We start from the raw sequence: 25,507 nt of genomic DNA on the forward strand, positions 1-25,507 counted from the left end.
GATACTACGGCTATGGCCATTTGAACATGCTTCTACGCCTCGACATGCATGACTCTACTCTATGGGATGAAGCCGGTGGCCACTTCGGCTGCTATAGTTTTGAAACGAAAAGCCGTTGTCTGTGCGCGAGGGCAGCATGGGCCGGTCTTCTCGCGTCAACAATTTCCAGAAGCTCTCGAACATGGAGACTGCGGACTATGCAGACGGAGCACGGACGAAAAAAGCAAGCTGTAGTCCCAATCGAGGGGTTGCATTGGGATCTATTGTCTGAATCCAGAGTGTCTACCAGCAGGGGTTATCCCTCCGTTCAGAAGACCAGTAAATATGGTACATGGCGCCATGCATATCAAGATGTCCAAGCCATCATCTTTCCAACTCCGCATGCCATTTGCTCGTGTTTCGTGAACGTTCATATCCATATAGTCACAGTCCCGTCAGTTCTTCCCCAAATATCTCTTCCATCCATTCCTGACGAGATGCCTCCTGCCGTCCTCTCCTTCCCCTAAAATGAACTTTTCCCATCGCCCGTCTCTCCCAGCGCCAATGACAAGGATCGTGTAATCATCTCTCCACCCTATGACACCCTTCCTTGCTTTGCCACCGGGTATGCCTGGTATTGGCATCGCTACCCTCTTCCCAAGGTCTGTCTGAGGATCATCGTCGGTTTCGAAATGGGCGGACGTGAATGAGTAGACATCTGAAAAAACCCGAGGTAGCAGCGGAATCTTACCCAAAATGCCCCATTTCTGCTTGTTCCCTTCATCTGCACTGCCAGTGGCGGAGGAACTGTTGGAGTTACGATGCGGTCTGTTCGATATCATCGAGCCATTGCGAGACCGACCTAGAGAGGGCAGGTCGAAGATGTGCATGGTTGATTTGTCTGAGGTGACGGCCAAGAGAGCACTGTTTGGTGATATGGCGATGGAGTAGATGACCGCAGGGTCTACCCCTCTGCGCAGTTCTCCGATGCGAGTGCAATTGGCGGCTGAGAATACCCGTACCAGCGTCCCAGTCTCACTTGCAGTTGTCACTATTTCTCCATCAGGACTGAGTTCCAGAGCCCTTAGTGGCGTGCTATGAGCTGGTATGATGCTAACGTTTCCGTTACCAATCTCCACGAGCTGTACCTGTCCTGGTGTACGTCCTGGGAAGGCTATGATCTTAGACCCAAGGCAACAGAGCCCCGTCGGATTGTCTGCGGTCTCGAAGACTGATAGTTTTTCCGGTGGGGAAGAGAAAGCATAGAGGTGTACGCTGTTCTGAAGAGCCACCACGATGCGGGATTTGGAAAGCCTTACGCGATGGACCTGGGAGCGGAACTCGAGGGTGAAGATGGCTTTTTTCTTGGCATCATCCCACAATATCACCTACACGAGCGATCTTGAGATTGGTGTCATTGTCAAGTGAGCTCGCTATGCGGAGTCTTACCGACCTTGTTCTGTGGGAACTTTGGCTGCCTTCCTCCTCCAACTATTGCGATGTAATTGGCTCGTCCAAGCATCTCCGCCACTCCGATCCCCGCATTGAAATCTGTGGCCTCGATGTCAACCATGATAGACTGAGTGTATGACCTACTCGCCTGATCATCGTACCTTGAGAGACCTGGAGCTCGCATGGTTCTGATCTGAAAACTGAAGAGACCCAATTCAGCAAGAGCTTTTTGAATGAGACAACAAATAGTTACTCGAGACTCACCACAGAAGCCACTGTCGAGTCCGACGGAGAAGCAGCTATTGTCCTGATTGAAGGCAACGGAAAGAGACACAGGCCCTGTAGAGTCGTCGATTGCTGGCCGGGTATTCATGGCCGGTGCTTTGATAGACTTATGGCGGTAGACGCCCAAGGTGAGTCAGGTAGCCGCTCCAAAAGCAGGTCATGAATATGAAGGTACAAGGTAACCATATTGTATCACGCATTTAAGAGTCATGGCGCGCGGAGATGAATAGGTGATATTGGAACTTGGCGGGGGCCCCATAGTTCGCCAGGACGCTAGTAAACGCTCGCAGCTTCAATTGCGCTAAGAACCCCCTTTAGCAAATTTCTGGGCAGGTACTTCCTAAACTCAAACACTGAAGCATTCCAGCACATTGTCACCTCACATTCCTCATCTGAGACAACAGTCCAAGCACTTGATATAGACCCTCAGGATGTCGTCCAACTTGAACGCGGTAAATGTCCAACCAATTGCTTCACGAGCACCGGCGAAGCATTGTTATGCTAAAGAGGAAATCACAGATCAAGATGCGTCGTAAGAAAAACGTGAAGAAGGGTATCCAATTCTGCCTGATGGTCTGCGGTGCTTCGGGGACAGGTACAGCTTACTTGAACGGGAACTACCCAGGGAATATATATTAATTCATGCCGATTCCAGGACGTACTACCTTCGTTAATACATTATGCGGAAAGCGTGTTCTACAAAGCAAAGACACCGACGATGATCCAGAGCGTGCTCATATCGAGGATGGCGTTAGAATCAAGCCGATCACGGTTGAGCTGGAGCTTGATGAGGAAGGCACCCGCATATCTTTGACCATAGTGGATACACCTGGATTCGGTGACCAGATTGACAACGAAGCGAGCTTTTCGGAGATCGTGGGACATCTTGAACGACAATACGATGACATCCTGGCTGAGGAGTCACGCATCAAGCGTAATCCCAGGTTCAGGGACAATCGTGTGCATGCTCTGCTCTACTTCATTACTCCAACTGGCCATGGGTATGAAAACTTTACGCAGCAGCGTCTATATCGTCATTAACATTTGCAATAGTCTCCGCGAACTGGACATCGAGTTGATGAAGCGCCTTTCACCGCGTGTCAACGTCATCCCCGTTATTGGCAAAGCAGATTCGCTCACCCCAGCTGAGCTTGCTGAGTCGAAGAAGCTGGTCATGGAAGACATCGAACACTACCGCATACCCGTCTACAATTTCCCCTACGATATCGAAGAGGATGATGAGGATACTGTTGAAGAGAACGCAGAGTTACGGGGCTTGATGCCTTTCGCTATTGTAGGCTCTGAGGAGGTGGTTGAAATTGGAGGACGACGTGTACGAGCAAGACAATACCCATGGGGTGTGGTCGAGATCGATAATCCACGCCACTCCGATTTCCTCGCTATTAGAAGCGCACTTTTGCATAGCCATCTGGCGGATTTGAAGGAGATCACTCACGACTTCCTCTATGAGAATTACCGGACGGAGAAACTCAGCAAGAGCGTTGATGGGGGTTCTGTGTATGTTCTGGCCATTCAACCTGACCGATACTAGAGCGGCAGCTAATGTAATTTACAGTGACTCATCGCTAAACCCTGACGATCTGGCCTCCCAGTCTGTACGCCTTAAGGAGGAGCAACTACGTCGCGAGGAAGAGAAGCTTCGAGAGATTGAGATCAAGGTGCAACGAGAGATCAACGAGAAGAGACAGGAGTTGTTGGCACGTGAGAGCCAGTTGAGAGAGGCTGAAGGTCGCATGACGAGAGAGCAGAGCACCGCCATTGACGACACGAATGGCGGCATGGCTTAGGAAATGGTCCGGGCAAGACGTGGATATTGGGGAATCGAGACAGGCCATGGCGTGGGCTTGGAAAGATGAGACCGAGCCTTGAGCATTCGGAGGCGTGCTGGCTGTTGATAATGTTTCTTATTGCTCCTCTTCAGCGTGCATCCAGAACGTTTCTGGGAAAGTCGTCTACAAAAATCGTGCTTGCACTTGTCCAGATAGCAAGGAAATGGAAAATAGCGCAGATGTAAAGCTGATACCTGAAATGGTCTACATTCTCTGTCCAATCATCAAGCATATAATCTCTTATCATTTCCGTACGTGATTACCGTATAAGTCAGCGACAATGGCTTAGCGCCATGAGGCGCATTTTTCAAGTGTTCGAGTAGCTTCGCCGCCTCAATATGACTCGTTACAATTTCTTGCGACCAAAAGTTTGCACTGATATTATCGGAACAGCGTACGTCTTCATCTCCCATGAGCTCGTTGACTTCTTCATTGGCCACATCAAAACATTAGAGCACTCATCAAATGCTATCCCATCGTCTGGGCGCAAAATGTCTTGGCTGGTAGGGCTGAACCCTCAAATTTTACGCCTGCCTGCCCAGACGATGGGATAGTAGCATCGGTGACGGCGCATTGGCAGGGAACGCCGGTCACTGACTCTCTTTGCGATGTCAGTCTTCAGAAGTTAGGGAAGTTGAAAATATCGCATTATAGCCGTGTGTCTTTAGTGAAGGGGCAACTTAGGAACCCTGGGAAGGACGAAGGAGTACCGGAAGAGGTTTGTGAGGCCAGGTAAATCCTCTAGGGGAATCCCAGTCGAGGGCTTTTCGCACACACGGTCCTGAATGACAGACAAGGTGATCTAGGCAGCAATTGGAGTGAGGATCTGGTGTTATTTTGGAAAGGTGAGGATTACGCGAGTTGGAAGAAGCTGGTGAGTACGACAAATGCTAACGCTGCAAGAAGCAGATAGCAGCTTGGTGGACAGGAACTCAAGCTAAAGGAATGAATGTTTATTAACTGGACCGAAACTCTAGATCGATCCCCGCTCCAAAAAAGTCTGTCAAAGCTATGAATTGGTCTCGAGAAGACATCGTGGACGAACAATGCCAGGACTAGAGGTCCATATTCCTGACTGTCCATGCTACGGTCTATGATGGGTCTGGAACCGAGCCAGTCCAAAAAAAGAGCAGATTTAGTGAGATCTAGCAGGTACGTGGCCTCGACCAGCCATTGTGGCAAGCCAATCGACCATGTGACCCGGTATCTCGAGCCATGACTGATCATGCTGTTTCATGCCAGCCCGTTTCTACATCTGCCTGAGGGACCTCCCATGGAAAATCTCAGCGGACAATTAATTTAAAATTAGGGGGAATCCGAAGCGGATGGCGCTCGAGGCCCAGGTCCATTAACTCTTCCATGATCTAGTCACCGAATCCCTCATGCGGAGCGGTGTTCTCTTCCCTTCATCGATACCAAACCTCACACCCGAGACGGGACAGCATGACTAGAGTGTAGGGTTCGATGGGTCTCAGACGGCTTGGTTGATGATGCAATGTTGATATGGAGGAAACGAGTCTCAGGGGTATGGAAAGTTTTCCGACATACTCTCTGTAATTATGATGCAACCGCCGTTCGAAGTGTCTGTCGAACCAGAACAAGGATGGAAGCTATGCACTCGGGGTTTGGGGGACAACCATGCACGAATTCCAACGAAACGAGGCACAGCCCATCAATAGTAAGACAACCTACTTCTTTGCCTACAAAAGGCTATTTTAGGAACATGCCTACCTCAATGATGTAGTTGACTGCAGCCAAGGTACTGACCTACCGTCTCTCCAATGGCCTGTGGCATGTCTCGGCTTTCCACGTGATATGCTCAGCTTCCGCGGCCGTTTCCCACGTTGGAGCTTTGGAACTGGACTGTCCTGGATGATGGACCTACCCAGCGAGCCCCCTACCCGGTATGAATTGTATGGACTTCGTCACAGGTATGGCGAGACTTTCTTTCGGCTCAACGACGGGTCATCACCTATGCTGTTCCCGACACCCGTGGTGGTGAAGAAGTTGGCGACAACTTCTTAAAGCCTGGCTTCGAAGAGCTGCTAGATCTCAAAAATGCAAATGAGATCGTCATTCAGTATCTTATGGTTGCTGTTGCAACAGTGCGCTGCGAGTCTCACAACTTCTGATTCATCGGCACAACCCCTTCGTCAATCTCATGGTCGGAGATGAATGACTATTCTTGAACCTGTAACGTTCAGGTTGACCGTAGGACCTTCTCGCTTTGTCATGTGTGTATTCCTAAGCCACCCGTCCTGTCCCGTTTTTTGGGGTTCGAACACGGGCCATATTCGGCCCTAACCTCAGCAGCCCCAACGGGACAGGTTTCGTGTCAATCGACTTTTCCCGTCTCTCGTGGTTTGGGAGCACGGGCAATTATCAGAATATCAGCCTTGATTTGTCAATTTGCCCCAGATTTCCCGTGAAAATCCTCCGGTCCACGTATTCCTTCACTGCGCTTTGCTGGGAAAACACCCTACAGATGAGGACCCTCGCGCTCCTTAGCCACACCAGCGAGAATGGACGCGGCACGAGCTGAAACTGAGACTACCATGCAACATCACCAACGTCCTACGACATGGCCTGTAGCTTTTTACGGACCGCCGTGACGATGAGTAGGATAAGAGGTTCTGCATGCGTCTGGGTCCTGCGGCATGTCTTGCAGAACCTTCTCCTGCCTCGGCGAGAGAAATCCAGGCTATACAAAACCCTCCCGTAAGCTGTTATCTGACCTCGTGAGATCGGCAGCTGTGACGAGGGTCTCTCTGATCAAATCTCAAATCTGCAGATCCTAACAAGTCTCCGAAACGCAAAGAAAGTCTGGGGCGAAGGCAGTCAGCAGTATGCCGCGTGCAGGCCAAAACATGTGGGATCATGTACTCTTTAGCATTGCGTACCGCGTTGAGACTCCTACAAGTTCCAGACTCGTAGACGACCCACAGTATGCCGCCCAAGCAGTCTTTGACTACAGTTTCAAACAAACCGAATGATGGGGGTGACTCCGGCTCGGAGTCGACAAACGTGTAACCCTTTGAGTCCGTGTCCATGACGCTCTCACTTGAGACGTCAAGAAAAATATATAAGAGCGCCGAAATCCTGTCTGTTCGAGCATATCCATTGAAATCAGAATCACAAAAACCTGAACAAACCTCCCAAGAGTACACTCACCACCTTTTCAATCTAAATTGATCCAGCTCTGAACACTACACCGCAGGTCACAATGCATCACTCAATCATCGCTACCGTCCTTACAACCTTCACAGTCTCAACATCTGCCACCCCTTACCTCCAGGGACGCACTAGCGGCCCGTTCAACGGCGTTGCGACCTTTAACGACTACGTAGATCAAGTCAATAACCGGAATCAAGTAACTGTGTGTGGTAGTTACAACGACGAGCCCAACTACGATGGTACTAGCCTTACAGTCTTCGCTGCCGCCGCTGGGGACCTCAGTCCGAACATCTCCCCAGGAAGATGTAATTACACTCCGTCAGACAGCAGCCAAGACAGGAGTGTCTGGTAAGCTAAACGTTTTTCACCTCCCTCTTCGAACAAATGTGGTTATGTAGCTGACCAAATCTCCAACAAGTACCGAACCCGACTCCACCGGCCCCGACCAACAACCTAATAGCGAAACCTACGATGGCCCTAGTTGCCCAGCCTCTTGCGGCAACTGCTACAATGTCACCAACAACGACAGCCTCAAAACAGTCACTATCTATATCGTCGACGCATGCCCGGCTCTCAGCGCCTACAATTACTGTAAAAGTAATACTGCGCCATCGGGCAAGTGCAGCGGTCCATCGAATGCACTAGTACGTTACCTGCGCCCCTTGTCGGAGTCCCTTCCGTTTTTCAAGAGTCCTGTTTTCCCGCTTTCTGCTCCGATCAAGCCCCACTCAATTCTAAGCTCTTGTTTCTAAAGTAGCAATGCTGAGTCGACATCGTGATTTAGGACATCAGCGTTAATGCATACCCTTATCTTGTGAACGATGGGGCAGGGGATGGCAAGACTGTAAGTGCCTTCTCTTCGTCTTTCAAATTTATACGGGGATTAAGAAGATGGGTGGATAGGGCTCTACTACGAACTTGGAAAATCTTTCCATTCTTGCTTTGGATTATTGCACCCAGAAAGCATAGTATGTCGGCTTGTTTTTTCGATCTAGGGATGTCGAGCTTGGAAATAAAACCATTGTTGCATTGTTGTAAGACACTCATTTGGGAGGAAGAAGATGGTGGATTTTAGCATGATTCTTTCATTGATAAGAAAGACCTATCACCGCAATATACTATGATTGTGTGAATATCATGGCTCATAAACCCTTCGCTTGCAGACGCCTACCTGACTGTCTTCGAGAAGTATCCAACGAAGTAACGGACAAAGTGTGGCCCGGAGTCTTCTAAGGCCCGTCTTAGCTGGACCTGCCTCAGCAAACTCTCGAAAAATGCAAGTCTAATGTCGACTTGAATGTTATTAATTTCTACTATGACGAGGCAGTCAACTCAGCCGGGCCAAATAAACGCTGATACATCGTTACGGACTTTGCCAAGGCCTTCACGTAATTGGGACTAGCGTGGCTTGGCACTGCACACATTCTTCCAGTACAACTCCACAAGCATGTACAATCCTTCGAAATAGGTGCGTGCCTAGATGTCTTCCCGCCCTCCCTAAGTTGCGGAATAGAAGCTTCTGAAGTGGAAGGGGCCGAAGCTCTTTAGGCTCAAACATCATTTGATGATTGGCATGGAGGACTAGAGGGTGTGCAGCTGAATTTCAGAAGCGCGGGTAAGATCAACCAAATGTATCCCCCCCAACTCTTATCTTGTTCGTGTTTGAGACATCCCGAGTGGGTGGGGTGACTGCGTAAATGGGTGGCCTTCGATGAATACCGACCAAGAGGTACATCTGCAGTCATCCCTTTTCACCACAATGAGGATCTCACTTGCGCCGCAGTGCGACCAGCCCTTCCAGTGAGGTCTGGGGAGTCGACTCGGCAGGAGGGGTCAATTTCTTCTCTTATGTTTTGAGCAGACTGACCACGGACGACTGTGCCTTCAACTTGGTGGGTATAAAGCTAACAGCCTTGAAAGAAAACGCTTGTGGAGCTACCAAAGTATCCGTTTCACTCCACCTTCAAAACGCTTTTCCCTGCGCGCGAACTTTGACAGCCTCTTTCACCGAGCGTGAACAGCATCATGAACAAGGTAGATGGTTTTGAGAGGAGTAGTTCATAGTAATCAAATTTGCGTAGAAAAGGGCTAAGTTCAGTAATTTAACACCAAGCAAGACATTTCAGCTTTTGGGAAACCCTGTTGGTCCGTTACGAGCACATAGGTCCTAGGCTCGTGGGAGCTGTTTTGTTTGTTTGCTTACCAGATTTTAGACTGGTGGGAACCGTCTTATTCTGTGTTCTACGTGCTTTCCAGACTGGTGATAACGACCTCTTATGCTAAATTATAATCTCGATAGTAGCGGTATAGAGATAGGGACAACTGAAGGAGGTAGTAAAGTGCTTGGTATTGTGAGTCTATGTCGGTGCTTTTGCGCTCTGGAAATTCTTCCTCATCAAGTGACTAGCCCTACAAGGACTAGTACAGTTTCCTTGCTGACTGAGAGGTACCTTACTCGTACTCGTTTCAGCCGGAAAGGCTTAGCGCCGCAAGGCGCATGATTCGAGCAACTTCGCCGCCTTGACAACTTACCATTTCCCTTCGCTCTCTCTCACCAAACATCGCTGTCTCCAAAGTTCCTCAAGATGGCTGCTAACACCAAATACCAACCCGCTTCTCAGCGCGACTCGTTCGACGAGCCATCCTACTCTCAAGCGCCACCGTCATACCAGGCCGAGGCCAGTGATCCTATGCTTGGGGCCCCACGAGGCGAAGATGATAATGTTCCTGATGACTTCAAGGTAGGGAGCGCTCGCCTGTATACGCTCTCTCCTCTAGTATCATTGCTGACTCTCATACAGTTTGGTGGTTCTGTCGCTGAAGCCACCCTTCCCATCCGCATGCAGTTTGTCCGCAAAGTCTACGCTATCCTGTAAGTTGGCCCAAGTCCCACCCCAGAGCTGCGACTCGAATCTGACGTTGTTAGGACTGCCCAAATCCTTGCCACTATGGCCGTCAGCTCCGTCTCCTACTTCAGCCCATCTTACTACGACTGGATCCGGTCAAATCAGTGGATGATGTGGGTCTCGCTCTTCGGCGCCATTGGATTCATGCTCTTGACGTTCTGGAAACGCAAATCCTACCCTATGAATCTCCTCTTCCTCAGTGGCTTCACACTCTTGGAAGCCTACTCCATATCGGTTATTGTGACCTTTTACGACTCCCAGATTGTCCTTTTGGCTCTCGTACTGACGGCTGGCATCTTTGTTGCTCTGACTCTGTTCGCTTGCCAGACAAAGTACGACTTCACAAATTGGATGCCTTACTTGTTCGGAGGTCTATGGGTACTTATCCTTTTTGGATTCGTGGCAGCCTTCTTTCCCTACAATAGCACTGCCGAGCTTATCTACGGATCAGTGGCAGCCCTCATATTCAGTGGATATATCTTGGTGGATACCCAGCTTATCATGCGCCACTATCACGTTGAGGAAGAGATTGCTGCGGCTATCTCTCTTTACCTGGACATCATCAACTTGTTCCTTGCCATCCTCAGGATACTCAACAGCCAGCAGAACAACTAGGCATGGGTTGGAAAAGAGCTGGATGATCGAATGACACTGGTGACTGGATGGAGAGGAGTCGGCATTCATGACTGGGGGAAGGGGTGTGGAAATGAAGCTGCGAGGACTCGTCTTGAAATTGGGGAGAATGACAATTGGCGCCTGGCGTACTTGTATCCATGGGCAAGAGCTTTTAGTCCCTAGATAGTTTATCAATCAAACCTTCCCAGAGATCTAAGATGACCACTCCATACCAGACCTTGATTCCTGAATGTGAAGCTTGATTTAATCTTGAAACTCTTGATGGCTCCCTCCTCGGGTCCAGAGCAGTAGTCGGGCTTGGCGTCAATTTTCTCCGTCCAACTTTCTGGTCACCAGTGATTAAGTATCCAGCTTTTATTGCAGGCTCCTTCATTCCTCCTTTTTGGTTCAACGCGGCATCAATTACTCGGGAAGTGATTGTCATATCCAAGATCCCACCATAATTCCATTCTGTGGCAATGCCACCGCGAATACGCCGTCCCTATCTACGGACACCTCAAGCACTCCCGTCACCTTCTCATCGCTGCCAGTGCATCTGCAAGACACGCGCTCGACAGTTCTCTTCTACCCCACAACATGCTACTCGAGTGCGCGATGAGATGTTCCGCTGGCTCAATGGTCCCGGCTTCGTATTTCGACATCCCCTACCCGGTTCTACGAACTATCTCAACGCCTACGACCGATATGGTCGTCTAGTTCGAGCTAAAAATCGATTGGTGGGGAAGAATGAGAAGGAAAAGGCGGAAGACGAAGAAAAGATAGATGAGAACGCAGATGAGGAGGTGAACGAAGATGGAGAGATCGTACCGAAAAAACCGCAGAAAATCAAGGAAGCTGGGATTAAGGAGACAAAGAACGAGCCGGCGCTGCCCAGAGAGACCATGGAGGATCTAATGCCGTTCCCCCTGAACCGGCAATTTAGGAGTCAGCATGTATTGAGTGAAGAGCTGAAGGATGCCATATATGAAAGGGTGATGGCAGAGGGTCAGAGTGTTCGAACTGTCAGTGCGGCACTGGGTGTGGAGATGAGTAGGGTCGGTGCTGTGGTCAGGCTCAAGGCTTTAGAGAAGGAAATGGAGAAACAGGTATGTCACTTGGATGAAGATGCACCTCTCTTCTGGAAGAATTGTCCCAAACATTCGTGATGAGAAAATCCAATTCGATTAGTCTTGAAGACTTCTACCGTGGTTACAAAACAATTACAACTCTCTGATCCTACACACTCTGTCTCTATCATAGCAGCCGTCCGTTTTGTACGTAAAAGGCCATGTCGAAGCGAAGCTGACTCTTCAAAACTCAGGGAAAACCGATCGCTTTCTCCTACGCCAAAGCCGTTCTTGGCATGCTCCCCTCGACCCCATATGTCCCCTATGCTCCCGTTACCCATGAATCAATCAATGACCTCCCGGTCCACCGCGCAACTGAAACCCAGATCTTTCACCCTGTTTCCGAATCCCGCCATTTCACCCGCCGCGACGCTGGCAAAGTATTCGACCGCGAGCTCAAGCCCGCCGAAGAACGCGTCCCACATACCGAACTAGTTCAGCTGGAGAAATGGAGACATGAGGGTAAAATAGAAGTCGAAAGAATACGACTGCAGAGAGAAAAGGAAGCCAAGGACGTCCAGAGCAAGAAGGCACTGGAGAGGAAGAGGAAAGAGAGGGAAGCGAGGGAGATGAGGAAGGTGGACACGGAGAGGTCAGAGTTTCGATTCCAGGATATCAGGGTTGAGAGTGTGGGACGCAGTGGGAGAAGTAAGGAGGGAGTGGGCGCGAGGTATGGGATACCGCATCAAGATCGAAAGAAGGGTCAGATCAAGATTCCTATGAGGGTTGCGTGATCGGCAGGTCCGAACTATTGCAACGATCTTGGGTCCAGGGATAACGGGGTCCACACGTTCGCATCAGCGTGGAGCGTTTCAACATCATCAGCAGGACCTATTGTATGACAAGCCAGTACCATCGCAGCGTGCATAAAGCTGCGAACTGCGACTGTCCGTGTGCTCTTTGTTGTGATGATGGCAGCCATGCTACAACAATGATAAAATCGCGGCTCCGGCAGGGATCCGAGTTTCCATGGTTTTGATGCTTTGTGTATGCACAGGCATCTTACATCAAAGCACTGACTGGATGTGTTGTTATGATACGGTTTCGTGCTGTCATGACTCTTCTGTCTATGGTCTTCTTCTGTCTATGATCTTCTTCTGTCTTCTTGAAATCCCCAATGCTGAGTACCTTGTTCCAATTTGGCTCTCACCACGCAGCTCACTACCCTTTCGTATGCCCCGAACAGCGACCGTGATCGAGCTCTTGCTTTCAGGTTTCGCTTCTTTTACACAAGAGCTTCTAGGCTCAAGATCGCCAACTCTGCCAAAGGCCTACACCCGTGATGCCGGTCCAAATAGTGGTCGATATTTCATCTGACGAAGAAGACAATGCTGCCAAGAGTAGCACAAAGACCAGATCGACCGGGGAACAGCCCACTGACTCCACCAGGACGTTCGCCAAAAGCCCGTCCAGGACATCCCTAACAGCGGACAAGCCAACACTTTCTCCACCAGAAACGGCCGGCTGCTCTGAAAGCCTTCGCGAACGTACAGCCAAAAACGCAATCCACAGTGGCTATCCCGACTCAAATCGAGCAAAAAGTACCCAAAGACCAAGTGCTACCAGCTCCACAGACCACAACAATCACAAGCACTCCTTCCACCTTGCCCCTTACCCCCACGGCCGATGATCCCCCAAAGCCAACACCCCTCGACATCAACGAATTCAGACACCTCGTCTCCGCCGGCTCCGTCCCAGCCAAAGACGCCCCCCTGATCATGAGCATCCAGCCCGCACCCGCCGCCAGCAACGGCAACAACAAACGCAAAGCGCCAGACACCCTCGACACCAACCCCAGCAGACGTCCCCGCCCGTCCCCCCTCCCACCGACCCCCTACACCGGCACGAGCGAGCACCCCGTCCCGCCCAAACGCAACAACAACAGCCTCCTCTGGTCCGTCCCGGCCTACAACCCACCCTCACCACCACCACCACCACCATCCCACGACCTCCCCACCAGCCCGTCCCAAACCCCCACCGCCATCCCGCCCGCCGCGCCCAAACAGCCGTCCATCCCCAACATCCACGCGCCCCCCCGCACCCCCGCCGCACCCCGCCCGCCAGCAGCAGCAGCAGCAGCGGCGGCGGCGCGAATCCAAATGGACGGGCGCCCAGCTCGCGAACCTGGCGTCCGCCCTCGAGGCCGCCTTCGCCCCCGCCGCCCTCGAGGCGTTCGCGGCGCGGAACCGGAAGACGGGAGCGCAGGTGGGGGAGGCGTTTGGGTTCTTGGTCGGGGGAGGATCTGGGAGTATTGTGATGAGGAGGGGGGGAAGGGGAGGGGGAGGGTGGCGAGGCGGTTTGAGAGGGAGTTGAGGGCGTATAGGTATGTACGTGTGTTGTGGGGGGGGGGGGGTGGATGTGACGTTCTTGGTTGTATCTGCTTCAGACTCCACTTGAGCACTGACTGCTGCTGTCACGGCGCACATCCCTACCCCCCAACCCATGTTTCTCATCATGCATTGATCCATTCCCTCCGTCGCCTTTCCCCACCCCACCCCACCCCATCCCATCCATCCATCCATCCATCCATCCATCCATCCATCCATCCATCCCCATCCATCCATCCATCCATCCATCCATCCATCCATCCATCCATCCATCCATCCATCCATCCATCCCCATCCACCCCCTCCCCCCCTTCCCCCCAAAAAACCAAAAAATCCCCCCAGCTAACCACCCCCTCGCACCCTGTAGGAAGAACAACGAAAAAACCATGCGACAGGTGCACAGGCGCGAAGCGGGCGAGGGCCACTGGGCGAGCGAGGGGATGCCGAAAGGGGAGCGGAAGGGGAAGGGGAAGGGGAAGGGGAAGGGGAAGGGGAAGGGGAGGGGGCGGAGGGGAAGGGGAAGAAAGTGGGGGGCGTGTTGGAGGGAGGGGGGGGGGGGGGGGTGGGGGGGGGTGGGGTGGGGATGGGGTGGGGTGGGGGGGTGGGGTGGGGATGGGGATGGGGATGGGGATGGGGATGGGGTGTTCGGGCGGGATGGTATGGTATGGTATCGGTTGAGTGGGGTTTCTGTGTGTGTGTGCGTGTGTCGTGTGTGGCAGGCAGGTGAACAAATAAAAAAGATGGGGTTGAGGATGTTTTCGGTCGAGGTGGTCAATATTGAGGGGACGGGGAGGGTTTGTTGAAGCGGTATATGATGGTTATTTTCCATTCTCAAAAGGGGAGTCGCTGTCGTACATCAATTTTAGAATGATTTCCAGAATTTTTAATATAGAGACGAGATACTTGTATACAGAAACATAGATATATACACATATATCCTAGCTATACGCTCATCCACCCGACTCAAGACGACACATCAACCGGCGAATGGCAGCCAAAAGCATTGAGCTGCGGCTCCGCATAGATGAGGATCAGATTCTCCACCGCGGCCCAAATCCCCAACCCGGCCGTCGCCAGCGCGCCGCAAAGGTAAAGGACGTTCCAAACATTCAAATACCAGTTCCCAGCCATGAACCCTCTCATCAGCCTCTTCAAGCCCGTGTCTTGCAAGCTCACCTGTCCGGTGACGGGGTCGAAGCCCTCGCCGCCGTGCAGGGCGTTTTTCTTGATGTTGAAGGCGAGATGCAGGAAGGGGGGGAAAGCTATAGGTGAATTGGATGGTGCAGACGGCGGAGATGATGGCGGTGAAGCCGGAGAAGTCGGGGATGGCGGCACCGATTATGAAGGCGATGGACCAGTAGATGGGGATGACGGCCACCCAGAGGAGTTTGCCTTTCTTGTTGGTGAGGGGTGGTGCGCGGAAGAATTCGACGGCTATGTTGTTGTAGAGAACTGTGTTGGAGAACGTTAGGAATAGCTCCTCAGTAGATGAATAGTAAGGACGAGCTCACCTTTGACACCAATGTTGCCGTACAGAGCAGCCGCAATCAGGGCGCTAACCATGGCCAGAACATTACCCGCGGTCTGCCAGTTGTAAGGCGAGATGCCCAAGTAGGACGGATTCTGGAGATATTGGCCTTGATATCCGTACATGAATAGGCCGTAGAGCATGTAGAAGATGTAGATGAAGAACTGCGCGCCCCACATGCCCTTCAAGAAGTCATAAGGGCGTTTCATCTCAGACATGAATTCAGTGAACAGCATAGCTCCGCCATAGGCGTATACGGCTTGCATCAGGCCGTTGATGGAAGCGCCAAAGTTGGCTGGGTCCGGGAGTCCCGCAGAATGAGTAACAGCTGGGTAGACGCCGGCGGCATTGGCAGTCACCAGGTCTGGGTTCACGCTGAAACCAGCTGACGAACCAGCAGCCGAGTATAAAGGCGGAGAGTGTGCGGCGACACCCATCGTGATGAACATGATCAAGAGATTAATCCAAATAGCGAAGTTGGCTAGCCATCCGAACTTCTGCAGTGTTCGGACCTGACCTAGGAAGAAACCGGCCAAGGCCCAGACGAGACAGCAGATAGCGTAACAGAGCTTAAATTTCGAGGCTTCCGAGAGAGCTTCGCCGTTGGAAATGATGATGACGGCGACACTGCAGATGAGTTGGATTGATTGGAGAATATTGATCATGTATCGCGCCCATTGGCCGTAGAGACGGAAGGCGAGATCGCCGTACGTTTTGACTGGGTATTGGTAGGAATCGAGGCCTGATTGGAAAGCACCGTCAGCATATGCAGTAGCATTTGGGTAGCAACCAGTTGCGCAATGCTGCACGTACCCATGAAGCAAGACCAGAGCAGCCAGCCAGAGACACCAGCCATGAAGCCGAAAACAGTATAGAGAGCAACGCCAGGTCTGTGGGTGTGTTAGCATCAGGTTGGAGAGGCGCGGGCCGCGCGTTGAGTCCGAAGCTTACCCCCAGCCAGTTGTCGCAAAGGCGTAAGGAAGACCAAACGGCCCCAATATATCAGTCGTGATGAGGAAGAAGATGGCGCCCGCAGTAGCAGTGCGTACCGCTCTGGAAGCATTGGTCCATTCCTCTTCGGTCACAGATGCGCGACGGTCAGGGACGGAAAGACTGATATCCGCCGGAATCATAGATTGATTGCGCTTTTCATCTGAAGCTAACGACGACGGTCCCTTCCCTGGGATGATTGTCGATAGGAATCCTCGAGTTCCCGCACCGTTCTTCACCATGCGGTGGTTCGAGTCCTCTTCAGCGCGCGACTGGAGAGCATAGTAGTGGTATTCTTCGAAGGTGATGCTCTTGTCGTGGAGAGCACGCATCTGCGGGCGAGTGTATGCGACAATGCCTTGGCCTGCGAACTCGCCTTCCTTGTCGGCGAGACGAGGGTCGCCGCCATCGAGGGCCATGGCCCCGAGTTGCGCCATGTTGCAGTTGCTTGTAAGTTGGAAGGATGTAAGGGATTGGCGATCCGAGTAAGGAGGAGGAGGAGGAGGAGGAGGAGGAGGAGAATGCTAGGTGGGAGGAGAAGTGAGAGGATCGGGCGGGGAGGGAGGGCATCTTTATCTTTTGTCTGTGCAGATATGCAGATATGTAGATATGCAGGTAAGATAGAGGGAAAAAAGCTCGGCTTGTTCAAGGTGGATTTGATTGGATTGGTGAGACTTGAGGGGGCCAAAACGGTGTGCTCCGAAAAGGCAGGTAGTTAGGAGGTTAAGAATGATAATAATATTATGCCACTAGGTGTGGAGGGATGGAGGTACGGAGTTGGAGCGGGCAAAACCGAAGATTAGGTTAGAGTTGAAAGGACGGGCAGCCGACTATATCCAACTATATCTATCCACTATATCGTATGGAGAAAGACAGTGCGTGATATTGACGACCGGTTATCTTTCTTTCTTTCCTTATTATTATTTATTATTTATTACTTACACCATTTGACTGACCCGTTGATAATGCCAAGGATCTTGGCCAATCAGACAAGCTTCCCGGGCCGAGCCGGCTCTACAGGCTCTCACCGGCTGCGCTTACCTTCGTATCCCGCCTTCCATCACTCTTCTAGCGTCTGATGGCGTCGCTATACAACATGCTGACTGAATTGCCTTAATCATGATAGGTAAAGTACCTTAGGTAGGTAGCTCATTCTGATGTCCCGCCTCCCTATCATCTCCCACCCTTCCACTACTCTACCTACATGAATATTATTATTCGTTCAACAGCCCTTCCAAGTCCGTGTGATAAGAGACGATCCCCGAACGGAGATCCCGATGGGGCCAAAAGATGCAACCCTCCGTTTGCCTTTGGACGGGCCTCGCCATCCTCGCCATCCTCAAGTCCTCGAGCTGAACATCTTTCTTTCATATGCTCCAGGAACAACCACATGACATCATGTCATTAGTAGTAAAGTGATTCCAGCATGCAAGCTTGTCGTTGTTCCAACCATGCACATCGCCAATCAGTATAATCCTAATCGCGAACCTTAGCCGGTGGGGTACCGTCTCAGAAACCTCCAGATAGGTTGGACAATATAAGTACTCATTTGTTAAAGATGTCCACGAATGGCTGTAGTCTGGAGATACTGGACAGTAAAGTAGCTGGTAGCATCGCCAATGCATCGCTTATCTACCCTACCGTGCAAGCGCTATGCATCTCCTTATTCGCTCCAAACCCCCCTGCTTGCTGCGTAAGTAGAGATGCCTACCCATGCCAAGTCGCCGTGAACAAGGAAACCCACACGTACGGCGCCTATTGCACCCCTCCTCTTCCCTTCTTCCCCTACCCCCTCACAGCGACCTCATTGCCCACTACCTGAGTCGCCATTCGAAAGCGTATCCGTTCCTGTCCCGTCGCTTCCTGTGTTCTGTTTCCCTCCCAATCCCAAGCTCGTCATGCGATCCCTTTTCGGCGTACTTTGTGCCTTCCCATTCAGCGCTGCTTTTGGAGACTTGCTGTTGTTTGCACCAATACCCTTCTTCTCCGCATCCGCTGGCTTCGTTTGGCTAAAGTCTTTCCATTTGCGCCAGCCATCGAAGTCGATGAGCGCTTGCATGCAGCCCCATTCCATCACTTTGCGCGTGAGCCATTCAAAGTTCACAGGCTAACAGCATGTCAGTATGCTGGCTACCCAGGCTCCAGAGGGGAATCGAGAAGAGGATACCTTGGTTAAGAAGTCGTTGCACCCCGCCGCTAGGGCTTCATGCCTGTCACTCTGCAGCGAACTGGCCGTCAGAGCGACGATGATGACCGGGCTCTTGAACAATGCCGTATTCATCAAGCTATCTTCACCTCCGAAAGTCCCATCAATGCCTGCACCCTTCGGAAAGGTAGGGGTGCTTGATGCGCTGTTCGAGAAGACGCCAATGCTGTTGACGCGCTCCAACCGCCTGATCTCTTTCGTCGCATCCAGCCCATTCATGACTGGCAGTTGAATGTCCATCAGCACCAAATGATATCCACCCTCGCGCCACTTCGTGACAGCATCTCTGCCGTTCATGGCCGTGCTCCAGCGCACTTTTAGACGCTTCATGAAGGCTTCCAGGAGACGGAGATTGATAATATTATCTTCCACTATGAGGACGTTGATGGGAGGCACTGTGGTGTTTGCGGGTTGTGGGGCTTGGTCGACCGGCTTTTTGGTGCGTTTGTTGTTGTTGGGTTTGGGACGAGGGGAGGCGGCTCGGGGCGGCGGCGTGGCAGTTTTGTGGGGTGTCATTTCCTCTGGAATTGGCGGTGTGGGCATCGGCTGTTGAGAGGCTTTCAGGTTTTCTGGTTGACGTTAGCCAGGACTCGATGCGCGGAGCGACCGGCGGTCTGGGCTTACCATGATTGAGAGCTATGGATGCTGTCTGTACGACGGTGGGAGAGGAGGTATGCTGTCGTCCGTATCTGGGTCTATTATTTTGAGAATGCCGGGCTCTACCGCCGGGGGATGGTAAGTTTGGAAGTTGTCCAGTAGTCAAGATAGCCATTGAATGTGCTGGTGGGTGATGAGAGCCTCCTTGTGCGCTGGAGACGGAGAGGCTGGTTGGAAGATGAGGCGAGTGTTGCGCTGCTGACGGCATAGGCGGGAAGTAATCCGTGCCATTCTCGTGTGGTCTGAGATCCTCGGGTAGATAGTATTGCATAGCCATCCGTGGTGAATGTCTTGGTGTCTGCCGTTTTGGGACGTCAATCATCAGAGCCTCCTCAACTGATTGACCACCAGGATAATGAATTTCGATAAGTTTCAGCATGGATTCTTCAGGACCAAGCGTGCGCTCACTGTTGGAATGCCTAGCCGACTGCTTCCGGTACACTATGCGTAGCGTAACATCTGGTGGATCGAAGTTGCGCCCCAAGGAGTTGCTGTACTTCCTCAGTATCGTATCCCTCACATCATCCACTAGATCATCTTCCTTGATGGCGACCTGTGTTGCAGAAGAGCCAGGCCTCTTCACCCATATCTTCTTAGGTACCATATCGGCACTGACCGAAATGCCTCCAAAAAAATCTGTTTTCGTAGGCTGTAACGCTGGGCTTTGGGATCCCAACAGACTCGATATATCCTTTGACTGTTCTTGATGTGTAAGAGACTTTCTCCTGTGTGCTATGCCTGGGCGCTGAGAGCCAATTGTAGTCCCCGCATCTGTCCCAGCCAAGTGCCCTGAGTCTCGTGGAGATGACTCCTCCTGAGGTGTTTTTCCTAATCGCGTTCCCAGTTTCGGCGTAGGTGCCTCGACCGTCAATGTAGGGTTCTGCTTTTCCAATGGCGGCGACCGCGGTGTTTCAGGGCTTGTATCTGGCGTTTCTTTTTTATTCCTCCTCGTAAACCTCGGTTTTTCTGTTGGCGTTAAAGGCAGTGCACCAGGTGGTTGTGGCAGAGGCTCGTTCTCTTCGAAAACCGATATAGGCAAGGAAGGTTTCCGATTTTTGGAGAGCCGGAACGAGCCTTTACTCCAGGTGTGGCCGTCACCGAGAGCGTCGCTGGTGGTGGATGAGCCTGAAGCCGAAGATTTAGTGGAGGAGAAGGTAGAACTCCGGCGGAACAGGGGCTTCAGTCGCGCTGAGAGGTCTGTCATGACATCTTCTCCACCGTCCCCCGTTCATCTGGAAGTCGAATCTGCTTTCTCTTTTGTGGACGTGGGGGTCCCTAAGCAGGATGATGTCGTTGGACGCAGCTCCTTGTTTTCTATTATTACTTTTGGCTCTTCCGTCACGCGCGCCGTCTTGCCAGCGTCGGATTCTTTGGCTTGGCAATTTCAGAAATTAGGAGGTATCGAAAGGATTGTATGCTCTTGTAAAAGATATGAGGGATGATTCTACGCGTCTAATGTTCTCTATCTCTAGCTTGTGATTTCCTTTTCATGGTATTGCAAGGAATCTTCCTTGGAATACCTGATTCTGCTTGGAGTACGGAGTATGCGGCGATCTTTTGCGCTTCTTGAATCGAGGTTACTCTGCAAGCTGTTGCGGGCAACTTCTGATCTTCTGAACAGTAACAGTATGTCGTTTACAACTTCGAGGCAGACTTTGATGAACCTTGCAGAAGGTAGTGATGGGGAAATAACATCCCGGGATCTCGACGAAGAAGATACAGCTTAACGTGGTTGAGGTCTGAGATTCTATTGACTGACGTTGGGGCCTACCTCCGTGGAGCAAGAGCAAATTGCGAAGCTGCGCGCAGGAAGCGATGAGCCCAATGAGGTGTACAAGTTAGGCCATTCTTGGTTTCTAATCTCACAGCAGGCCCATCCTTACCTCTACACATGTATCTTCCTCGCCATTTCCAGCGTTTGATGCATGGCATACATTCTCTTACAAAATACTACTTCAAGCTCATCAATCTTCTCTGCACAAGCCACCGCTTGTAACTTCATCTTCGTTCCACCACCAAGGCGGAATTGCCCAACCAGTCAAAACAAAAGAAGGAGCTGAGCCTGACCCAGGACCAATCCATCAGTATATCAGCTACCTCAACCAAACATTGAGCTTGCTCTGCGCTGTCGATGTCGTGAGCTTCGAAGAAAAGCGAACGATCTTCGTCCCGATTGTATGCTTGGCCAACGCATCCGTTCAGTTACAAATCTGCTGATTATCACTCTCGGCTTGATTATCCAGAGTTTTGAACCTTGCAAGATGGATCCGATGATCCCCATCGTCATCGCGCGTGGTATGTGTCTACAACGGTGTTATCCTCATAATCATGGCCGGTGACGTGTAAGGAAAGGGTATAGTCTCTCAATGAAGCCAATGTCGAGAGCTCGCGGCTTCATCGTCTATTAGCACCTAAGTTGTAGGGGTCTAAGCTCCCTTCTGCCTGTACCCCAGAGCGTGCCGCAGGTACGTTAGAAGGGTTGGTTGACCCGTATTATCGATCTGTTCAATGCACGTATAACCGTATTACCAATCCGCTAATGCGGTTACCGATCGAGAGATGATCAGGATAAGATGGTCAAGATGTCACAACATATTCAGTGAAGACATCCTCAAATCACACGCGTCTTCTGTCTCAGTGACGCCTTTCGGGTTTGCTCAGCCTCGAAGACAGGTGTATATCTGCCCAACATGAAAGTTATCGTCATTGATCACTTTGGTGGACCCGAAGCTCTCGTCTTCAAGGACCTTCCAGAACCGGAGCCGAAAGCGGGCCATGCTATTGTCCAGGTGAAGGCCCTTGGCTTGAATCACGCCGAGTCGCACATGCGCAAGGGCAAGTGGCCCGAGTATATGCCTGTCACTGGTCTGGAGTGTGTCGGTTCGGTGACTGCATGTCCGGGCGGGGAGTTCGCCGCCATCATGGGTGGCCTAGGTCAGTTGATTCCGGGGACGTACGCCGAATACACCAGCGTTCCGGTATTGAACCTGCTGGGCATTGAAACCTCGTTGCCTTGGGCCGCGATTCCAGAGACTAATGCCTGCGTGGTCAACCGTCTTCGGCATCCTGGAGTTAAAGCGTGGGCAAATTTTACTCATCCGTGGCGCTACCTCAGCGCTCCGCCAGGCCGCTTGCCATCTCGCCGTTCATACTGGAGCCATCGTCACAGCTACCTCACGTTGGCGGGAACGCTTCCCACAGATGCAGGCGATGGGTGTCCATGCTGCCAAGCTCGAGGGCCCGGACTTGGTACCAGAAATCGCCGCTTCAGACTTGAGGTTCGATGTCGTTCTGAATTTGGTAGGAAACTCTGTCCTTATCGAGAGCATGACGATCGTCCGTCGTGGAGTTCATTTGTGCCAGGGCGGATGGCTGGGTGGCTTGGGACCCACTGTGGGCTTCAATCCAATGACTCAGATGGGCACTGGCATCCACTTCAGTCTCTTATACAGCAAGGTCTTGGGCACATCGGGCTTCCACTTTTAGATGTGCCGCTGCAGGAGACCGTACGACGCGTTGAGGAGGGAGATTGGAGTGCCAAACCATCGCATATCTACGATTTTGCGCATATTCACGAGGCGCATAGAATGTTCGATTCCGGACCAGCCAATGGCAAGCTTGTTCTTCGGATGTGAGATAATGCAAGATGATCTAGGAGCAGGTGGAGCGAGCGAGGAAGGAAGGTATTTGGAGGAGAGAGTAGAGAAACGAGGGGTTGAGGGTGTAGAGGAAGACGAGAGAGGTTGTTGATATGGAAAGGCTTCTCGAATTACTGAGACGTAGGTAACAACAACAACAATGTTTAATTAAATGAATACATTGAAATTCTCTCTTCCATGCAGAGCTGTGAAACATAAGTTCTAATGACGCATGATTTCTGTGCACAGATTTCTATGTGCGCATTAGGAGTTTACTTACGGAGTATAGTCGAAAAAATGTCGGTTTTTGTGCCGACAGATTCACGTAGTGATTGACTTGCTTGTAATATTTTCAAATACAGTTGGTTGACGTCATGTTTTCCAGATGTTGGTTGGTTTGATCTACAATACAGATCTCTTCTGATCTCGATTTTCTAGTTTGGAATGATAATAGGCTTTTCTTGGCAGGAGTATGCAGGACTCGTGTGGAGGAAGGGTTGTGGCAGGGAGCTAGGGTACAGATGCTCTCGTAAGGTTGTGAGAATATTGGTTTCATGTCTTATCCCCATTTGTAGTCCAGACCGTACGGATAACCATACTAGATAAACTTCTGTAGAACCAATCTTTCAAACAAGCCTACATTTTCATGCTGACCGATCGAATATTGACTTCAGCCAAGTTCCCTACTCCTCCCACAATTACCAATTCTCCCATACGACATCTGGCAACACAGTCCTCATAAGATACCAATGTCCAGCAGCACTAGCCATAGTAGACTTCTGCATCTCGCGACTGATATGGCCTCGCCTGAGTATCTCTCCCTTCTGCCGCCTGCCCGCTTTGAAATAGCTTGCGGGTATCTCATGTTGCGGTTTGAGGTGTTGTCGCCTTGCCGGGCTGCCTAGAAAGTCCGCTTCGACAGGATCTCGGAATGTGAATGCTTCTGGAGATTTTCTGCAGAACATGACCATGTTGGTGTAGTCCATCGCCTCTGGAGCTTTGGGGAGTGGTGATTCGCGATACAGGCGGCATTTTGGAAAGATAGATTCTACGGTGCGGACGACTGAGGTGGCGATGGGGAGGAGGAGGTCGCCGGCGTAGTTCTGATTTACGTCAGCCTGGTTTCAGAGCGGATAAGTCCAACTTTTTAGTCCTTACTATAGCAATGATCCCATCTGGTCTAAGTAAGTCACTCAAGCCCATAATAAATTCCCTGGTGAAGAGATTGATAGGTTCTGCGCCCCCAGTAAAGACGTCGTGGATGATATAGTCGTAAGTATTTCTCATTTCCTTCGCTTTTTGCATGTCACCAACAACCTTGGTAGCGTCCCCTATGACAGATGTATGGTTGCGTGGGAGATCGAAATACTTTGTAGCAAAGTCGTGCACGACTCGATCGATCTCAACCGTCGTGGTATGAACTCCATGAGCGATGAGTGCAGCTGGTGCTGTACCGATGCCTACACCTCTAAAATGCAAGGTTAGTCAGTAAGGCTTTTTATATCTGCCACGCAGAACACTTACATGACAAGTGCATGTCTCTGCTTGCTTGTCGCAACTTGCTGGCTTCCTGAAGACTTGGTTTGTAGAAGTCTTACCGCTTCCAAGGTGAGGAATATTGTGTAGACTGGCTCGTTATATTTTGAGCCCCTAGGCCTGTTGAGATACTCTCCACCCAAAAGGCTGTGATCACAACGCATGACACGATATCCTGCATTGATATTGTCCAATACCGAGATGTAGCCGGTCAAGGATTCTTGGCGAGCCACAAGGGAATATCCTTCAGCTCGGAGGGTACTGTTAAGCACGTCGGTGTTGTATGGCAATGGAAGATGAGGACAAACAAATGCAAGGTGAAGTAATGGAAGAATGGCGGTTAATACCAGCTTGAACCGCTCGAGTGATGCGCCGAGTTGCGTGTACAAGAGGGCCATTACAGTCTGAAGACCAAACCGGCTGAATATCGCATGCGTACCAGATGTCAACATCATAAACAACGGGAGCCGGTTCTCTAAATACGTTTTGATTCGGGCTAAAAAGTGGTACAGAGTGCCTGTCAGTAAAAGCGTCCCCAGCCCACTGCTGCAAAACTCGATCAGGCTGCGGGTTGCTGCTCCTTCGACGAAAATCGCAAGAGGGAATGCTTCTGCAATCAGATTCACGAGATGCAAGAGAGAAAGGCAGGAGAGAGGGACAGAGGTCAAAAGATAGGTTGTGCGAGGACCCCAAATTGGGCCGAGTCTTCCACTGACGCTGTATAGACCCGACTGCATGGAAGGGACAAAGAAACCCCATATCGCAAAATGTTTCGAGAGTCCTACAGTGCGCTTGCTGAAGAACATCTTTGCCAGGGAAACAGAAATTATCATGGCGATGTAGCGTTGATCGTGCTCAAGGCCTCCTCGAAGCCAATCAAGACTTGCTATGGGAGGGATCGAGCCGTAAACAGGGGTCAGGGACAGCTTGGAGACTTCTGCAGACACAGCAGCGAGGGAGAGAGTCGCTAATGTCGTGAGAAGGAGCCTAACATATGGCCACAATGTCCTTCTTTGAGCATTGTTGTTTTGCGTCAGTGGAGGCGCTCGTGCATTCGCTCTCTGCCCACGAGGAGGCATTTTGATCAGTCTCGAGACTGGGAGAACGCAATGGGTTGAAACTTGATGTAGCACCTGATGCGCCGTTTTGAGATGTTCAGGATGATGGATCTCTTGTTGACGTGATTCTCTGAGGTCAATGTCTCAGCCTTGTGGGGTGGAAAATAGGTGCTCGGCCA

General features: G+C 51.2%; 11 protein-coding genes across 11 annotated transcripts; 6 read left to right on the forward strand and 5 right to left on the reverse strand.

Annotated features, from left to right (window-relative positions):
- Positions 1-434: 434 nt before the first annotated feature.
- Positions 435-1,804, reverse strand: HO173_002309 (uncharacterized protein; the record flags this gene model as incomplete). The annotated part of the gene is made up of 4 exons (XM_037304243.1): positions 435-1,367; positions 1,433-1,530; positions 1,593-1,631; positions 1,696-1,804. The coding sequence occupies 4 exons, from the start codon at positions 1,802-1,804 to the stop codon at positions 435-437; spliced, it is 1,179 nt and encodes a 392-aa protein (XP_037169038.1).
- Positions 1,805-2,147: 343 nt separating this feature from the next.
- On the forward strand, positions 2,148-3,524 carry HO173_002310 (uncharacterized protein; the record flags this gene model as incomplete). The annotated part of the gene is made up of 5 exons (XM_037304244.1): positions 2,148-2,168; positions 2,236-2,311; positions 2,372-2,717; positions 2,770-3,234; positions 3,293-3,524. The coding sequence occupies 5 exons, from the start codon at positions 2,148-2,150 to the stop codon at positions 3,522-3,524; spliced, it is 1,140 nt and encodes a 379-aa protein (XP_037169039.1).
- Positions 3,525-6,140: 2,616 nt separating this feature from the next.
- Positions 6,141-6,616, reverse strand: HO173_002311 (uncharacterized protein; the record flags this gene model as incomplete). Its single annotated transcript, XM_037304245.1, has 2 exons — positions 6,141-6,216; positions 6,450-6,616. The coding sequence occupies 2 exons, from the start codon at positions 6,614-6,616 to the stop codon at positions 6,141-6,143; spliced, it is 243 nt and encodes an 80-aa protein (XP_037169040.1).
- A 173-nt stretch (positions 6,617-6,789) lies between these two features.
- On the forward strand, positions 6,790-7,709 carry HO173_002312 (uncharacterized protein; the record flags this gene model as incomplete). Its single annotated transcript, XM_037304246.1, has 4 exons — positions 6,790-7,088; positions 7,159-7,384; positions 7,525-7,584; positions 7,644-7,709. 4 exons carry the CDS (start codon positions 6,790-6,792, stop codon positions 7,707-7,709), a joined length of 651 nt encoding a protein of 216 aa, XP_037169041.1.
- A 1,616-nt stretch (positions 7,710-9,325) lies between these two features.
- Positions 9,326-10,261, forward strand: HO173_002313 (uncharacterized protein; the record flags this gene model as incomplete). Its single annotated transcript, XM_037304247.1, has 3 exons — positions 9,326-9,481; positions 9,542-9,612; positions 9,667-10,261. The coding sequence occupies 3 exons, from the start codon at positions 9,326-9,328 to the stop codon at positions 10,259-10,261; spliced, it is 822 nt and encodes a 273-aa protein (XP_037169042.1).
- Positions 10,262-10,881: 620 nt separating this feature from the next.
- Positions 10,882-12,122, forward strand: HO173_002314 (uncharacterized protein; the record flags this gene model as incomplete). Its single annotated transcript, XM_037304248.1, has 2 exons — positions 10,882-11,367; positions 11,583-12,122. 2 exons carry the CDS (start codon positions 10,882-10,884, stop codon positions 12,120-12,122), a joined length of 1,026 nt encoding a protein of 341 aa, XP_037169043.1.
- A 548-nt stretch (positions 12,123-12,670) lies between these two features.
- HO173_002315 (uncharacterized protein) lies at positions 12,671-13,018 on the forward strand (the record flags this gene model as incomplete). Its single annotated transcript, XM_037304249.1, has 1 exon — positions 12,671-13,018. One exon carries the CDS (start codon positions 12,671-12,673, stop codon positions 13,016-13,018), a length of 348 nt encoding a protein of 115 aa, XP_037169044.1.
- Positions 13,019-14,691: 1,673 nt separating this feature from the next.
- HO173_002316 (uncharacterized protein) lies at positions 14,692-16,670 on the reverse strand (the record flags this gene model as incomplete). Its single annotated transcript, XM_037304250.1, has 4 exons — positions 14,692-15,167; positions 15,227-15,985; positions 16,057-16,133; positions 16,195-16,670. The coding sequence occupies 4 exons, from the start codon at positions 16,668-16,670 to the stop codon at positions 14,692-14,694; spliced, it is 1,788 nt and encodes a 595-aa protein (XP_037169045.1).
- A 1,367-nt stretch (positions 16,671-18,037) lies between these two features.
- On the reverse strand, positions 18,038-20,300 carry HO173_002317 (uncharacterized protein; the record flags this gene model as incomplete). Its single annotated transcript, XM_037304251.1, has 3 exons — positions 18,038-18,340; positions 18,401-19,008; positions 19,064-20,300. The coding sequence occupies 3 exons, from the start codon at positions 20,298-20,300 to the stop codon at positions 18,038-18,040; spliced, it is 2,148 nt and encodes a 715-aa protein (XP_037169046.1).
- Positions 20,301-21,786: 1,486 nt separating this feature from the next.
- On the forward strand, positions 21,787-22,731 carry HO173_002318 (uncharacterized protein; the record flags this gene model as incomplete). The annotated part of the gene is made up of 1 exon (XM_037304252.1): positions 21,787-22,731. One exon carries the CDS (start codon positions 21,787-21,789, stop codon positions 22,729-22,731), a length of 945 nt encoding a protein of 314 aa, XP_037169047.1.
- Positions 22,732-23,432: 701 nt separating this feature from the next.
- On the reverse strand, positions 23,433-25,349 carry HO173_002319 (uncharacterized protein; the record flags this gene model as incomplete). The annotated part of the gene is made up of 3 exons (XM_037304253.1): positions 23,433-23,837; positions 23,893-24,202; positions 24,259-25,349. The coding sequence occupies 3 exons, from the start codon at positions 25,347-25,349 to the stop codon at positions 23,433-23,435; spliced, it is 1,806 nt and encodes a 601-aa protein (XP_037169048.1).
- Positions 25,350-25,507: the final 158 nt, after the last annotated feature.

This window comes from Letharia columbiana (genome assembly GCF_014066305.1).
Source record: "Letharia columbiana isolate WasteWater2 chromosome Unknown Sc0000004_s0, whole genome shotgun sequence".
Lineage (NCBI taxonomy): Eukaryota > Fungi > Ascomycota > Lecanoromycetes > Lecanorales > Parmeliaceae > Letharia > Letharia columbiana.